Source organism: Bufo bufo, chromosome 4, assembly GCF_905171765.1.
Source record: "Bufo bufo chromosome 4, aBufBuf1.1, whole genome shotgun sequence".
NCBI lineage: Eukaryota > Metazoa > Chordata > Amphibia > Anura > Bufonidae > Bufo > Bufo bufo.
In genome coordinates, this window is record NC_053392.1 from 57,597,889 (window position 1) to 57,616,189 (window position 18,301).

Consider the following 18,301-nt stretch of genomic DNA (forward strand, 5'->3'; position numbering starts at 1 on the left):
GCGCTGTGCTTGGTGAGCTGCGAGGAGGCCAGTGCCCATGGGAGAGCTGCGGTCTCCTCAAATATCTGATTGGCAGGGGAGCCGGGAGTTGGACCCCTGCCCATCTCATAGTAAACACTATGTACTGTAAATCCCGGAGAACCCCTTTAAGTATCTATGGGTATTAATTTGTGGACTCAATGTACGGGCACTGTACCTATTTATGTATGCACAGTATCTATGGTCATGTATTAAAGGGAATGTGTCGCCTACATTTTTTTTTGCCAGATAAAACCAAATAGTGGCGCATATACTTTTTTTCTAATCTGCTTTTATTTTCTGATTGTTGATTTTTTTTTTTATATTTTATTTCCTGAACATGACTGTTATAAGGGCGGCCATCTTGCCAATCTGAATTCCAAATTAACCTACCAGTGTGTGTTTTTTCTTTTGGGTTACAGGAGGAAGCCACACAAACCCAAAGAGAACGTAGAAACTCTTTGGGTGGGATTTCCACCCAGGACTCCCCAGCGCTTCAGGACAACGAGTGTTGACCACTGAGTCGGCGTACTCCGGCAGGTATGTGTGACTCTACATGTGAAGAGAGATCCATCTATTTTGAGGTCATAAAACAATAAACGAACCAATACCATTTTATTCAAAAGAAAAATCAAAAACATCACAAAACATAATGCGTGGCCAAAAGAATTACAAAAAAGCAGAACAGGTCTTCAACAACATCAAGTCAGGTAAAAGAAAAACAGTCGGTTCAGCAAATCTAGAGCAAGGGTCGATGGCCTCCATTTATAACTAGAGTACGCGAGTGTGTGTCTCAGGCTTTATACACATTAAAGGGGTTGTGTCATTAAACATATTCTACATTTTCTAAACCAGCACATGGATCTGAATACTTTTGTAATTGGATGTCATTAAAAAAAATTGTGTATTCACTGAGTTATTCAATAAAATATATCTGTATAGCGCCACCTGCTGTTTGTTCTTTTCCTTATTGTTTGTCCATCCCACTGAGCAGGTCGGACGTGCTCAGTGTAAGGTCACTTTCACACGGGCGAGTATTCCACGCGGGTGCAATGTGTGAGGTGAACGCATTGCACCCGCACTGAATCCGGACCTATTCACTTCAATGGGTCTGTGTACAAGAGCGATGTTTTTCACGCATCACTTGTGCGTTGCGTGAAAATCGCAGCATGTTCTATATTCTGCGTTTTTTTACGCAACGCAGGCCCCATAGAAGTGAATGGGGCTGCGTGAAAAAAGGAAGTGCGGATGCGGTGCGATTTTCACAGATGGTTGCTAAGGAGACGAGGGATGTATGACCCGGGACCCTATTTACTTTATTATTTTCCATTATAACATGGTTATAATGGAAAATAATAGCATTCTTTAATACAGAATGCTAAGTATAATGTCAATTGAGGGTTAAAAAAATAATAAAAACATTACTCACCTCATCCACTTGATCGCGCAGCCGGGATCCTCTTCTTTGTTCTTCTTCAAGGACCTGCAAAAGGACCTTCGCTGACGTCATCGCACTCACCACGTGGTGACCTCAGCGGAGGTCCTGCTGAATGAAGATAGAAGGTCCTGCTGAATCTTCATTCAGCAGGACCTTCTATCTTCATTCAGCAGGACCTCCGCTGAGGTCACCACGTGGTGAGTGCGATGACGTCAGCGAAGGTCCTTTTGCAGGTCCTTGAAGAAGAACAAAGAAGAGGATCCCGGCTGCGCGATCAAGTGGATGAGGTGAGTTACGTTTTTATTATTTTTTTAACCCTCAATTGACATTGGACTTAGCATTCTGTATTAAAGAATGCTATTATTTTCCCTTATAACCATGTTATAATGGAAAATAATAAAATCTACAGAACACCGATCCCGAACTTCAGTGAAGAAGTCCGGGTTCGGGTCTGGGTACTACATTCAGTTTTTTTCTCACGCGCGTGCAAAACGCATTGTACTCGCGCTGAAAAAAAATTGAACAACGGAACGCAATTGCAGTCAAAACTAACTGCAATTGCGTGCCTACTCGTACGACTTTCCCTGAACGCACCTGCATCGCATCCGGCCCTCACCCGCGACGCCCGTGTGAAAGAGGCCTAAATCTTCAACTGCCACCACCCATATGTGGCAGTTAGGGCTCATGCGCACGCGGCCGTTGCCTGTATTGCGGCCGGCAAACAGCGGTTCCGCAATATACGGGCACCGCATCATGGATGTGGACCCATTCACTTGAATGGGTCCGCAACCAAAGGTGCGGTGCGGAACGGAGGCACGGAAGTGGGGTTCCTGTCTGTGCATCCACTACTTTTTTGCGGTGCGGACTGTCAGATGTGGATCACGGACCCCATTCAAGTGGATGGGTCTGCGTCCGTAGCACGGGCCCGGCCGACACACGTTCGTATGCATAAGCCCTTACAGGGAGAGAGCTGCAGGAGAAAGGACCCCCCCCCCCCCCCCCCCGAGAGACCAGGCTGAACATAATCTAGCAGATAAATTGGAGCAGTGAATGTGGAGATCTCTGGATCCATGTGAGGTCCAGGGCTGGTTCTGGTTAGAAAGAGATTCTCATGTCCTATATGATGTCTGATTATCATTTTTTACATCAATCATGGCAGAACCCCTTTAAAGAGACGTATGAAGCGTATACCTATGTACAATGTGTAAATGCAGATGGAGGATCTCAGATATGCGGAGTAAAGTAGTGATCATGGGGCCGGGATTGTTCTGGACGTCCTATCAGTAATGGCTGATAAAAGGGAACAACAGTTGATCTTCCACTACACAGAAAATAAAAATGTTTTATTTTTATTTTTTTTTTCAAAAGTGGTTAGGGTCCCTTTAAATGTGCTGAAACGTCAAAAAATCTTTTTGGTCCAGCACTTTTTTCGGACGTCCTGGAAGCCCGGAGTGACACACGACACCTGCAACTACTATTTCCTGCACACAATGAAAACCAGAGCGCTCCCTTCTCGAGGTCTATGTAAACAGGCCCCACCCAGGAGAAAGGATGACAGCGCGTTTCGCATCCGTGGGCAGCTGATGGCAGTGTGCTTGTAGCCAGCGACGCAAGTGTGTGATGTGAATTCTCCTCCACCCACACACAAAGCTCCCAAACATCCTGCCGGTAATTAGCTCAATGCTCCGACTAGTAAACAAGCGTGAAGATTGAGGGGGCTGAAAATGAGACATCCAGCCAGTGCATAGTCACAACAAGCGGCCCACTCACTCCGGGGACCAGGCCCTTCCTTCTGACATGGAGGCATCACCTTAACGTAACCTTCTCCTTGTTTTCCCTTTTCCTTCCTCGCTGGATATACTAACAGGCTAAAAATGGCATCCCGCTCCTGCGGTAGGCGCTCTGCAAAGAGAGGGAGGAAAAAAAGAGACAATCAGTGAGGGATGAGGACATGACTAGTAAACATGGCCGGGCGGAGGGGGGCACCGGACACAGGTCTATTAATAAGACGGGATTTAATATGTGGTTTGTTGGAAGGAGAAGACTCCGTATGAGGTCATCTCACTTATCATGAGTGAGCGCTACTGGAATCATCACAAGAAATGTTAACCCCTTAGGCCCCTTGCAGACCAGCGTGAGCGGATTAGGTCTGGATGCGTTCAGTGAAAAACGCGCGATTTCGCAAGCGAGTGCATTCAGTTTTGTCTGCGATCGCGTTCAGTTTTTCTCGCGCGGGTGCAATGCGATTTAATGCGTTTTGCACGCGCGTGATAAAAAAAAAATGGAATGTTTACAAACAACATCTCTTAGCAACCATCAGCGAAAAACGCTTGCAGATGCGATGCGATTTTTTTACGCAGCCCCATTCACTTCTATGAAAATCCCAGAATATAGAAAATGCTGCGATTTTCAAGTGATGCGTGAAAACCAAACGCACATGTACACAGACCCATTGAAATGAACGGGTCCGGACTCCGTGCGGGAGCAATGCGTTCGCATCACGTATTGCGCCCCCGCGCGCGGAATACTCGCTGGTGTGAAAGGGGCCTTAAAAGGATGTTCCCATCTTAAATGGTCGTCCCATTACAATAACTTCCACAAGATAGGCGATAAGTGTCTGATCAGCGAGGGTCCAACCACTGGAGCCCCTGACGATCGCAATGACAGGGGTCTGTGTTCCCCCATGGAGCAGCGGACAAGTGCAGTATGTGCGTTGCTGCTCAATTTAACTCTATGGGTTAAATTGACCTATCCCCTGGATAGGTCATCAGTATCTGATCGATGGGGGTCCGACACCCGGGACCCCCATGCTTCAGCTTGCAAGAGTGCCGCGGCCTTCTCTCTGCTCACCGTACATTGTATAGTGGTTGTGCTCGGTATTGCAGCTCAGCTCCATCACTTCACTGGGGCTGAGCTGCTCCTGAACGACGTGACTGATGAACGTGACGCCACTGGCCTAGGCAAAGCTCAGAGAAGGCTGCAGAGCTACTGCTGATGGGCACCAGGATCAGATACTGATGACCTATCCAGAGGATAAGGCTAGGTCTGCGCGACAATAAGTCGCCCGACACATAGGGCACAACTACACTGCAACATTTGTTGCGCGACATTTTGCTGCACCAATGCCGCGCGACAATTTTTATAATGGTAGTCTATGGTGTCGCACTGCGACCAGACAGTCACAGAAAAATCCATCTCAAATTGATTTTTTTGCGACTGTGCGCGTCGCAGTGCGACAAATCTCGTTGTGTAGACCTAGCCTAATTCATCAGTATAAAGGTCTCAGAAAACCACTTTAAATGATAGGATAACTTTTTTACGTTGGGCTAATGAATACGTGTACATTTATTACTTTTGGAGAACTTCATTAAATCAAAAATGTTGGACTTTTTCTTAAAGGCGTTATTCGAGATGCGCCGCGTTCCTTTGCGGTGGCCACTTACATTGGGCATGTTATCCTAGCCGTTAGTCGTGTTCTCCTGCCAGAGCGCTGGTGAGAGATTCAGACTCACGCATACCCTGTGGGTTCTAACCCCAGACTAGTGTCACGTGCCCAACGTAAGTGACCACCACCAGCGCATCTCGAATAACCCCTTTACACAGTTATTTTAGGCCACTGTCTACTAGTGTATGATCGCCGGCCATGGCAAACAAAATGCCATAGAGGTGATTGGCTTTGCAGAATTGGTTAAAGGGGTTATAAACTGACCGTAAATCACTAGGATATGCCATCAATTGATGATCGGGTGCAGACTGACCTCTGGGACCCTTACCGATCCGGAGAATTATTTAGTCCTGCACTGTGCACTAAACCACAGCCGGCGCCATTCAAGTGATTGCAAAATTGCAAGCATCCGCAAGCAAGTGTGGATGCGGTGCGATTTTCACGCACGGTTGCTAGGAGACGATCGGGATGGAGACCCGATCTTTATTATTTTCCCTTATAACATGGTTATAAGGGAAAATAATAGCATTCTGAATACAGAATGCATAGTAAAATAGCGCTGGAGGGGTTAAAAAAATAATAATAATATATTTTAACTTTAACCTTAATCCACTTGTTCGCGCAGCCGGCATCTCTTTTGTCTTCATCTGTGAGGAAAAGGACATTTGATGACATCACTACGCTCATCACATGATCCATCACCATGGTGATGGATCATGTGACGGACCATGTGATGAGCGTAGTGACGTCATCAAAGGTTCTATTCCTCACACAAAAAGACAGAAGAGATGTCGGCTGCGCGAACAAGTGGATTAAGGTGAGTTAAAAAAAAAATTAACCCCTCCAGCGCTGTTTTACTTTGCATTCTGTATTCAGAATGCTATTATTTCCCCTTATAACCATGTTATAAGGGAAAATAATACAATCTACAAAACCTCGAACCCAAACCTGAACTTCTGTGAAGAAGTTCGGGTCTGGGTACCACATTCAGTTTTTTATCACACGCGTGCAAAACGCATTGCACCCGCGCGATAAAAACTGAACAACGGAACGCAATCGCAGTCAAAACTGACTGCAATTGCGTACCTACTCGCGCGGGTTTGCTGCAATGCACCGGGACGCATCCGGAACTAACCCGGACACGCTCGTGTGAAAGAGGCCTAAAGGAAATGTTTCACCTAGATTTTTTTTTTTAGCTAAATCCAGAAAGAGAGAAACAATTCTTTTTCTAACCTAATTTCCTGATTTTAGGTTCTGTGACTAGTCATGTGGCAGCCCTTGCCTGAGCTGCTGTTAACAGCATTCACAGATATGCTTTACAGCTGCCACATGGGCCATAGGAAACTGTAGATTGGAAATGACTCATTAACTTCTATGGCAGAGTGCGGTGGGCATACTCTGCGACCTGTGCAGAGGTCATTGTGCAGGGAGGACAGAAGGTAAGCTGTGGCCATTACCTATTAATAATACGTCCTGGGTTATCTAAATATAGGTGTTACCTGTCATTTTATATATATATATATATATATATATATATATGAGGATAATGAGATGACTGCTGAGAAGTGAAGTCTACAGAGCAAGATGTGTCGGTAAATTATTAGGCTTAGTGGCCAGAGTGAAAATTGTGGGCTAGAACGGATCCCTCAGAAGTGAAGGAGAGCACTCAGCACATGCATGGCATGCTCTCCATTGATTTCTATGAGAGTTCCAAAAAGAGCTTGTTTTTTTCCCCAGCAGGGCCCATAGAAGTGAATGGAGAGTGCACTGGGCACCTCTCCATTTACCTCTATGGGAGTGCCGGAAAGGCACTGGGGCCCCGTTCTAGAGCTAGGTGTGGGACCCACACTTATCTGACAGTGGTGGCATATCCAAGCACTGATACTGTGAAGATGTATGTTCTCAACACAACACGGTGGCTCAGTGGTCAGCACTGGTGCCTTGCAACGCTGGGGTCCTAGGTCCAAATCCGACCAAGGACAACATCTGCATGGAGTTTGTATGTTCTCCCTGTGTTTGCGTGGGTTTCCTCCGGTTACTCCGGTTTCCTCTTATAGACACAACCAGTTTAGCAGTGGTCAATGCTCGAATAGCTAAGGGTAACCCAGAAGCCAAATACACTACACAAAAATATAAATCGCGGGTACCTTATAAATAATACATAACTTTTATTATTCTACTTTTAAAATTTGCCCTACTAAATCAATAACCATGTTCCACTTGTGCAAACCCACATTAACACGCAGCGCCACTTAGCAGCGCCACGGGGGTCTCTAATACTGGGTCTCTGACATCTACTTGACCCTGCCTGCCCTAGTATCCCGGGAGTGTTGTAGCTCACCCTAAAAAGGGCGACCACTCAGGACCAATGTACTGACTGACTGTCCCTCCTTGTCCCTGCGCCGCGAAGGTGACTGCCCAGCTTCGTCAAAAGCTAAGGTGGGGGACCCTAATGCCGATATATGATAATTATCCGCAATTTGTTCCAACTGCATCAGCAATTGAAGAACCCTAATGCCAATATACACAATTGTCACAAACTGTCCGTAGATGTCAGAGACCCAGTATTAGAGACCCCGTCATCCCCAGTACTAGGTTCTAAGTGGCGCTGCGTGTTAATGTGGGTTTGCACAAGTGGAGCATGGTTATTGATTTAGTAGGAAACATTTTAAAAGTAGAATAATAAAAGTTATGTATTATTTATAAGGTTCCCGCAATTTATATTTTTGTGTAGTGTATTCTCCGGTTTCCTCCCACACTCAAAAGACATAGGGAACTTAGATTGTGAGCCCCATTGGGAACAGTGTGACGCTAATGTCTGTAAAGCGCTGCGGAATATGTCAGCGCTATATAAGTGCATAAAATAACTAAATAAACTCCTTCTTTCTCCGCGATTTTCCTCCTCTTTGTATAAATAAAGAAAAAAAAAAGAAAAAAGAAAAACGTGAGTTAAGAATCGGTCGTATTCTGACAACACATTACCTTTAATAATGGAAGTGCTAGACACAAACGGGTTAAACACTGGCATCTGAATACCATGGAGCTTGATAACCAGGCAGGGCTTCTGCTCGCTCCGGTTTATATAAACATTATAATGCTGCATCTGGTGGCTCCTTCTCCAACCACACAATTCCGATTCCCCGTCTTCTATTCCAAGGAGGGAAAATAAGATTTCTCTCCAAGACAAAAAGTGATTTCCTCTCTCAATACTTACACTTTATTTTCTTTCCTTCCTAAGTAAATGAAAGTAAAATGTCTGTAAACAATGACCCTTGAGCTAAATAGGGCCTTGATACTTACAGCTATAATAACTATGAAACCTATGGACCTTAAAGGGGGTAATCCCATCTCAGATATTGATGGCATATCACTAGGATATGTCTTCAATGTCACATAGGTGCAGGTTGCACCTCTGTGACCCACACCTATCTCCAGAACTGGGTCCTCAAAGTGAAGGTGAGCACGTTGCGCGTGCATACATTCACTGCTTAGGGAGTACTGAAAGACTAGGGGTAAACTAAAGAGTTGTTCAGTTTAGAAAAAACTTTTCACGCATCCTATTAAGGAATTCATCCCTTGGCAAGAGAGGACTGTGGTTACAAAGAGTGTCTCTAGCTCTGGAGGACCTGTCCTGTCCTGGATTACACAGGCAACCCATTGATATGGGTGGATACCGTATAAAGCTTTATTTCAACTCTGCCAGATTTCCTCACACTGGCCATTTTGTTGTAAGGCCACCATATGTCACAGTTGCGGTGTCCCAGTCCCATCGTTAGTCCAGATATCACAGTCTCATTGATCCCAGTCCCGATTTGTCATAGCTCTACTGTTCCAGAATAATCCATTGATCCGACACCAATTTTTTCACCTTGCCCATTGATCTGACTCCAACTGTTTCACAATGCTCCAGGACAAAAAGTTTCCAAGCTTTATGGCTCCGCAATATCCCAAGTTTTAGACTTTCCTAGCCTGAGCCTAGGGATGACTGCACTATTTCTTTATAAGGCCAAAAACCAAGGAGAACAAACTAAGGAACGCAAACAATTTATATTTAGGGATGAATGGAGTACTGTATGAACATTTAGCCAAAGGAAAAAAAGATTCCATAGATCCAGGAGTAATGTGCTTAGTCAGGACTATGGCCTGAGGAACATGATGAGATAAGAAAAGACATTTCAGATTGGAACTCCTCTGGCCCAAGAAATTTCTGAAGGCCTACCCTCCATTTATACAGAACATGTGCACACCCGTGTTTTATCACACTGTATTTGTTATTATCATTGTATACACGGGACATATGATCAATACGAACTAATACGTTATTTGTGTAGTATGTCATAAGAAATAGACCCTAGTTCTAAGTGACTCCAAATTGGGTTGTCTCTAGTGCCCTGAAGGAAACTCTCCATTGACCTACAGTATATTACATATATAAATACATACGGACACAGTGCGTATGTGTACGGTATATAGCTACCTGTATTTTTAAAGCCTTCATGTGCTGACACAAATATGGAGAGCTCAGACACAAATCCAGATTAGGCCCCATGTACTCTGCAGACACCACACTGGACGAGCACTCGAAGAATAATCCATGAACACTGAATGTTGACATAGGGATTTTCTATAGACTCGCCTCCACATAATAAAGGAAAACACATGTGTGTGTTGGGTTTTACGTGAGGTCCCTGAATTGGACACTATTGAGTTACTTGGTATCACCTGTGCTATGCTTTTTGCCAGGCAGCCCACATAGCAGCCCGTCCTTTAAGGATTTATATTATAACAAGTGAGATTTATGCTTTAATTTATTTTAACACCTTTACTTAATCTGCAAATCAGTGGCTCCCAATGGCAACATTCGAGCCTGACATTCAGCAGTCGTCTCCAGTTTATACATGGTCGAGTAACCAGAGAAAGTTTGGATTCTGAATGGGTGGTCCTCCTGCCTTTGTTTTGGAAATTTTTCTTGGCAAACAGATGAAAAAAAAGAAATGGTGGGGTTCACTTGTGGGATATCAAATAAAACCGGTTTCCAACAGGAGCTGTAAATTGTACAGTTACCAGGAGGAGGTAGGTGCACATGTGCAAAGCTCTCCGCTTCTCATATGATTTATATTTTTACTGCTCATGAGATTTGGAACACCTACATCTGCCAGGAAATTTTCCTCTAAAATTATCACATTAAGAAAAGCTTAAATATCCAATATCCTTCTATACAGCTGAGAGCTACCCATTATAAAACTTTAAGACGTGATTCATGGTCGGTAAAACAACAATTGATCATATTCCTTGACTGAGATGGGCAGTTGCTATGGGCTTCAGAATCAAACTATTTAGAGCAAGATTCTGATAGATCGGCAATCATGGGATCGGTGGATGATGCAATGCCAAACTGATTTTTACAACCATCATGAAACCGGATTTACAGATCAGAAAATTAAAGGTGTGTTCCAGGAGTTCAATATTGATGACCTATATCGCTAGGATAGGTCATCTTGATCTGATCTGTGCAGGGTCCGACTTTCAGAACCCCAAGCCAATCAACTGTTTGAAGAGGTTATGGCACCCCGGTGAGCTCCACACCTCTTCGTAGGCAATGATGTCACGTTTATCGGTCACATGGCCTATTTGCAGTTCAGTCCCACTCAAGTTAAAGGTGTTTCCTGAGACTTTATAACTGATGAACTATCCTCAGGTTAGGTCGGTGGAGATCCCGATCCAGGTGTCGGATCCGAGGATAGGTCATCAATATAAAAGACCTGGAAAACCCTTTTAATGGGACTGTGCTGCAATACCGACACAGCCACTATACAATGTGCTTGGTATGCTAGGAGAAGGTTGCAGCACTCACTGGAACACCAAGGCCTCTTCACACAGCTGATCATGAGTGGTGCCAGGAGTTGATAAGATCTTGATGACCTACTCTGAGGATATGCCATGAAGATCAAACTATCTAACTGTGCCTTAGCCAAATTTGGTAACCATAAGGTTTTTCTGGACACTATTCATTTATCCAAGGATTTTGTGCTTTGGTTTTTGAATCTTTGTGCCTGACTAAATCCAATATTCCCCCAAAAGGTTGAGCCTTTTATAAGTGTGGCTTCTTGGATTTTGGCCAGTTTTCAATTGGATTCTTTCTGCTTCGACCGTGGTGTCCGTATCCATTCATGCCATAGTTTATCGTTGCCATGTTTTTCCATTAACTATTCACCTGACCCATTGTCGCTGACATTCATCATGGTGACATCACAACCATGTGATAATGAGTCACTCAGTGTTATAAAACACATGGTGGCAATGCGTCAACTAGAGTGATATCAAAATTCAGAATAAAGCCTTGCAGTATGAAAGCATCTTCTGAAGATGAAAAGGGCGCTTCACTGTGTGTGGGCTACTGATCTAATTAGAGAAAATAAGGACAAATGTCATTCATTGAAATCAAAGAACGATGATGGCTGGTAATGATTAGCCCAACCCTAGTACAAACGGGTTACTGTCTGTCTGCAATGCACAACATTTCTCTCATCTTCATTCCAGATTCCATAGGATGGAACTTATCTGAGCCTATCAATAAAATCTGCTGCTCTCAATTACCCTGGTAAATATTACAGGACATTATGAGGGCACCAGCTCGGCAGGACTGCTCTACAGAACACTGGGTATAACATGCTGGAGGTTAGACAATCCCGTAAAATAAACGTCTGGTAGGAAATAGAAATAACTTTTACAACAATATTAACTTCTTCCTCCTTGGGAGCCAAGCTCTAGCATTCTTTTCCTCAGTTTTAAATAGAGCCTTTGGAAGTCTTTTGGAATTGTTTGCATGGATTAGACATTAACCACAATGGCTGCTATTTCTGAAGTGATTTTTGTTACAGGGATTCTATAATTTTACATATTGGATAGAACTGAATAACGAACGTACTCCAACTAAGTAATATCCAATATGTTGGAATTCTGTCCTGGGTCGTTGATCTTGTAGATCAAGGAAGAGTTTATATACATTAGTCCACACTGCAGGTCATAAGGCTGGATTGTATGGATGTGTGGGATGTTTTTATGTCCCCATAAATGGATATGAAATTTCTGGCTAGTGGTGGGGTGGCCACACCAGGGCAAATAGTCTACAGTCTCCTACCGATCTTAAGCCATAATAGTTCATATATATGGGCAGCATGGTGGCTCAGTGGTTAGCACTAGGACAACATCTTCAAGGAGCTTGTATGTTCTCCCCGTGTTTGCGTGGGTTTCCTCTGGGTTCTCTGGTTTCGTCCCACACTCCAAAGACATACTGATAGGGAACTTACATTGTGAGCTCCATTGGGGACAGCCCAATGCTAATGTCTGTAAAGCGCTGCAGACTATAGTAGTGCTATATAAGTGCGTACAATAAATATATATGGCTATGCTACACATGGTGAAACAATTTTAAGGCACCTATATATCCTGCATGGCCTTATACTGTACCTCCAATCTTATTTGGAGGCAAGATGTTCGTTACCCTAGACAATAACTTCTATGGGTTATGGAGGCACCATATGGTGGGACATGGAATGGCTTCAGGTCAGTATGGGCTTCATGTGACACAGTGCAGGGTTTGTGCACACAGCTTTGTTGTATGTATGAGGCCTAACTCCAGCAAGATCTCAGAACTTCCATTCAGATCAGGGATCAGCAACCTTCTGCACTGCAGCTGTTTTGAAACTACAACTCTAAGCATGCTACGTTTTCTTCTATGGGATTTCTGAGAACAGTGTGCATGCTGGGAGTTGCAGTTTCACAACGGCTGGACTGCAGAAGGTTGCTGACCCCTGGCTTAGATGTTCAGGTTACAGTATTACCATGAACATTGTAATGATTGTGGAGGTCATTACAAATGCTGCAGTTAACTCAAGACCAGTTCAAGAAGATTCAAGAGATTTCACTGGAAAACAGTAAAATTATCTTTCATGGCCACACCTAGAGTCATTACTATTGCCGAGCTTCTTCTCTAGTGCACTCCCAAGTCAACACAGACAGGAGAAATGCAACATATGCAATATATCATTTCAAAGCCTTGTGGGATTTTTTAAAAAAATTTTTAATTATTTTTTTTTTTTCCGGGGGGGGGGGGGGGGGGGGGGGGCTCTGGAGTCTAAGAAAACCACTTTTCTCTAAAAATCCAAAGGTGTATCCCATTAAAAAAAAAAATACATTAAATTACTGTGTTTCCTAAGGAACAGAATCCCTACACAAAAAAAGTGACAGGCAGGTCCTCACAGAAGTATGAAGACGTCTCCAACTAAAATACAATTCTGTTCCTAAATTTTACTTGAGGAATACAAATTTAAGTTTATTTAGCACCTACCAAGTCGTTTTGGACAGTCTCATGGTTTGGAAGGCTTTAAAACCACTCTACTCATGCCAGGTTACTCTGCAACATTAAAGAGCTAAGTTATTACTGTATGGTATGAAATATGTTCAGCCAATGTGAGGACATAAGAAGACACCAAAGGCTGGGGATCTTGGGGGGAGATGTGTTGGTTGCAAATTTTAATTTGTCATTTGAGAAAACAGATTTTCTTTAAGCTGTAACACTATCCCATTCTACTGATGGAAGCTTTTTTTTTTTTTTCTTCAGAATATATTTATACAAAAAAAATGTACCCGAGCTGTCGCAGAAGACCTAGATTACCAAAGAGGGCTGTTTTCCACTGTGGGATGCTACAGCGGACAGCTGCACGGTGGACCACCTGGGAGATAAAGGGGTTATCCTGTAAGGGTACTTTCACACTAGCGTTTTTGTTTTCCGGTATTGAGTTCCGTCACAGGGGCTCAATACTGGAAAAAAACTGATCAGTTTTATCCTAATGCATTCTGAATGGAGAGCAATCCGTTCAGGATGCATCAGTTCAGTCCCTCTTACGCTTTTTGGCCGGAGAAAATACCGCAGCATGCTGCAGTTTTCTCTCCGGCCAAAAATTCGGAACACTTGCCGGAATGCCGGATCCAGCATTCATTTCCATTGAAATGCATTAATGCCGGATCTGGCTCCTAGTGTTCCGGAAAAACAGATCCGTTCTTTCTGTCCGTGCATGCGCAGACCATGAAATCTGTGAAAAAAATAAATACTGGATCCATTTTTCTGGATGACATCCGGTTCCGTCTCACAAATGCATCCGTTTGCATCCAGATTGACGAATCCGGCAGGCAGTTCCGGCGAAGGAACTGCCTGCCAGAATCCTCTGCCGCAAGTGTGAAAGTACCCTTAGATTGTTATCTCGCCAACAGTGGCACGTCTTAAAAGAATAGCATGACCATAATTATATAATTTTTTTATTCGTACCTGGTGAGCACTGTGATCCCGGTGTAATTCTGTAGCGGGCACTTCCAGGATTACGTGCCGTATTTTATCCTAGCCCAATTTTCAACCCACAATGCTTGTGTGTTGCAAGTGCGCACTCAAGCAGTCTCAGGCGCGCTGCCTGAGACTACCTGAGTGCCTCACAAACAGTTAAAAAAACATGAATAAAAAATAACCCTCCACCCGGACGTGAAACTGTGTCCACACTCTGTCTCAGTCACCCGAACTTATCCTGTGACCCAACAACCAAATAAAATGGGGAACGTATAGTTCATAATGTTTCATGTTCTAAATTCTCTCAATAGTAGGTTTTGTAAACTGCAAAAAAGAAAAAAGGTAAATATCTCACCATCTGGTGAATCAAAGTCAGGGGAAAAACTTTCTAATATCTATAGGCATCACTGGACAGCTGCGGTTATCAGATCTGGAGGTAAATAGGAGCTAGCTATGTTGCTGTTCCTCGAAACACAACAGCCATCAGCATTTACGACTTTATTCTCGTTCTTGTCAGAAACCGAGCAGACATAGTGTTAAGTCTTCCACAGTCTAAACTCTTTGCAAAGAAAACAAAACATCACAAAATACCCGAATGTCAAACTTAATTTACAGTTCAAAGAAATAGGCCTTCAAGAGCGGCAAGTTCTGCCCACGACTGTATTGTTTAGGCGAGCTCGCAGCACAGCCTGTGTTTGATCTGTTTAGGAGTACTGGAAAGGCCGGCACATTCTGAAATGCCTGACCAGTTTTTTTTTATTCTTTACACAGGAGTGAAGTAGACGCAGTGGAATACGTTTCCCATTAGCTTGACATTTCTGTAATGCAGTTGATTCTAAACATATGGCTGACTACCTACAGTAGCTTTACGTGCAAACAGAGGAGATGGACAGTCACAATGAAAATGTACAACACCTACTCAGAAGTAAAAGTATCTCAAGTAACCACCAGAGTCAAGACAACCTAAAAAAATGACGATATACTGTAATTGTATGTTCTGTCTTCTGTTTAAGGCCTTCAAGCTCATCAACATTTCCATGATTTGATTGGTCATCTCTATCTATCTTGTTGCTGACGGTCCACTCCATCTATTTTGCCAATTGTTTCAAGCAAAGAGTCTAATCTTATTGTGATAAGTTTCAGTTTGGTCATTTGTTCTTCTAGTGGAATATCTGGTTTGATTTGGTCAAAGATCTACCATTATACTTGCCTTTTTTGAATGAGTTAGGGCTTCTCAGAAAAAGTCTAAATACAGTAGATAGCTTTCGACTCAGTTTTTCAAGTTTAAGATTTGGCTTCATTAGGTCAAGGGTCTACTTTGGTTTCCATCATAAAATATCTTTGTCGCCAAAAAAGTTTAGAGGCATTGAGAACTTTCCAGAGCCACACTAATAAAGACTAAGTAAAGAATAGGGCAGCAAAAATTATGGAAGCCCTAGCCATCAGTGATTGCTTGGATCCATTACAGGTGCAGTGTTCTACGTTGAACGTATAACAGAATTGTAATATGTAATTTACAGAGGATAGGACATGTTTAGGGTTGCTGTGCTCTATGTCGAGAGTATTTTGGGGGTACTATCTCTCCTTGGGGAGAGAGCGCCTTAATCAGCGTGAGGAGACTTACAGGGCATACATGCTCCTCTGGAATTCTTGGAAGAAGGGATGCAAATGAGCTCTTAATAAGCTCTGCCTCTAATGCCACCAGATATAAGGCAGCTATCCTATAAGTCAATGTTCCACTCATTAAATAGACATTGAGACATGACTTGGGTAATAAATAAGCCAGCATCTCATCTGCAGACAGTTGTTTGGGGGTGATTGCCCTTCATCAGTGCAGAGCAGAGAGTACTGGCTTAACTGGGTGAGTAGTACCCCCCCAAATCCTGACTTAGGCCTCTCTGCTCTGCACTGATGAGGGGCAATCACGCCGAAACAGCTGTCTGCAGATGAGGTGCTGGCTTACTTAATATCTGAGCCATGTCTCAAGGACTATTTAAAGGGTCGAACATTGACTTATAGGATAGCTGCCTTACATTTGGTGGCATTAAAGGCATTAAGAGCTTGTTTGCATCCCTTTCTTCTATGTAGAGAATATAACAGAACCATATTATGGTCATGTCCAGTCATCAGGTCATGTTAGGGGATGTAGCATGCTATGTACGGATACAGTATAGTCAAATAAGCCATCAATATCGCAAAGCTGGAATACCCATTTAAGCACTTTGGAGGTCAAGGTGAAGTTCTGCATTTGCACTCTGGTCATAATCAAAGGTCTGCTAGTACTGTTAGTATCTGTATTCATTGATCTCTCCTAAAGCAAGATCATATCTCATATCATTTTTATGACCATTCTCCATGGCAAAAAGAAACTCAAATAAAGGTGGGCGTCTGACTGTGGATGGAGCAGTACAGGGAAGTTTGCGGACGCTCTGTGCCATTGCACATGATTAAACACTCTGACAGCTTCCTTGCAAATTAATAAAACGCTCTAACAGTTTCTGTGTAGATTAACAGTCTTTCCTTTCTCCCTGTAAATGAAGGCTCAGTTTTCCTGTAAACCAACAGAACAGACTAACAAATCAGCTGGATGGTAAATTAACAGCCCTGCACCAATAAATCAGCAAAACTGTTCCAGAAAACAGTCCCTGTATGCACCTTAAAGGCTGAGGGCGGCTGATTTACCGAGAACGTGTGACAGAAGGGAAAGCAGCTCAGGAGACATTGACAACAAGAGAAGGCTACGAAAGCATTTAGCAGCGGGGAATTCGAAGGCACCAATTTACGTCTCAGAAGAGGTCTTGGCTCCAAGCTTAGCATTGGATTAAGTGTTGCTTACAAAATGACCTTTGATTTAGTCTTGGTGGACCATGGGCTAGCAGTTCAAACTTCATGTCTTAGGTGGAAACCATAAGCAAGCCAATTGTTGATGACAATAGGAACGAGGAATTCAAGTGAATGGGCGTGAGCTGCAATAATATCCCCAAAAATGTTCATTGACATTTTTTCTAATCTATAACAATCCCTTTAACCCCTTCACTGATTAGTATGCAGCCAGGGTTATGTGGAGAAGGAGAATGGGGGCTGGAGGGGATGAGCGGGCAGCGTGGAGGGAGAGGAGAAAGATAGCAGGCCTTCCTCCTGTCTCTGTAATGTCTCCGCAACCTCCGGCGTTCCAGCTGTTCTGAAACTACAACTCCCAACAATCCTCCTTTCACTTCCATGGCACTTACAAGGACAGCTGGGTAATTGTGCATGCTGGGAGTTGTAGTTTCACAGCAGCTGGAGTGCCGAGGTTTACTGATCCCTGGTTTAGACATTAACACTTCATGTTATCTACCTCCATAGCAAAACTTAGTATGGCCCCCCCCACGTCCAGTCTCCGACTACAGGTGCATCACACACACACCCAGGCAATGCTGAATGCAAAATGTGAGGTCCCAGATTTCTAACCAATTCACTTCTTTTTTTTTTTTTTTTTAACAAGCAGAAGACATTTTAATTTAAAAATTTTAACAAAAAAGTCACCCTTTGCCTCACCCAAATGTGCTTCATTCTGAACACTGTATTTCTCAATGCATTTACACACAACCCGCATAAATACATTGATTCTTCTCCCCATACAGGTCTGTGCTTGTGGCTCCTCCGATACAATGTATTATAAAACTGTCTCTCTGAAGCCACTAGAGGGAGCTCAGTGCACACAATTTTAAACAGTTATCATTGACTGCAACAGAAGCTGTAAAAATCCCTCTGAACTGAGCCTCCTCTAGTGGCAGCTGCATGAAAATGCAATATTTATCTGTTGGGACAGAAGAAGGAGCCTCCAAACTCCAGTGACCTGTCTCCATGGACGGCATGCCATGCTGGTTTTGAGCTTGACTCATGATTGCCTTCAGGATTTAAAAAAAATTCCTACCTATTGTCCTATGGGATTTTGAGCCGGATATCAAGTTGACCCAAAGACCAACACCTAGTACGTGGGAGCGAACATAGAGCAGAACAAGTCATACAAAAAGAGACTGTGAGTAACAGTAGAAGTCTGGCTACTGCTTAGCCTATG

The 18,301-nt window shown here is 43.4% G+C and overlaps 1 protein-coding gene across 3 annotated transcripts in view; it reads right to left on the bottom strand.

The window, feature by feature from the left end:
* Positions 1 to 1,976: 1,976 nt before the first annotated feature.
* The window catches only part of SUPT3H (SPT3 homolog, SAGA and STAGA complex component), a 496,743-nt gene continuing 480,418 nt past the window's right edge, over positions 1,977 to 18,301 (bottom strand). For 2 of the 3 annotated variants that reach the window (XM_040427286.1, XM_040427284.1), the window contains exons 12-13: positions 2,306 to 3,358; positions 1,977 to 2,022 (exon numbers count right to left, since the gene is read on the bottom strand). In XM_040427286.1, the coding sequence (XP_040283220.1) occupies positions 3,317 to 3,358 (42 nt within the window). In that variant the 3' untranslated portion in view covers positions 1,977 to 2,022; positions 2,306 to 3,316. Of the gene's footprint in view, positions 2,023 to 2,107; positions 3,359 to 18,301 lie in introns of those variants that run through there. The other variant, XM_040427285.1, reaches the window with a different exon arrangement.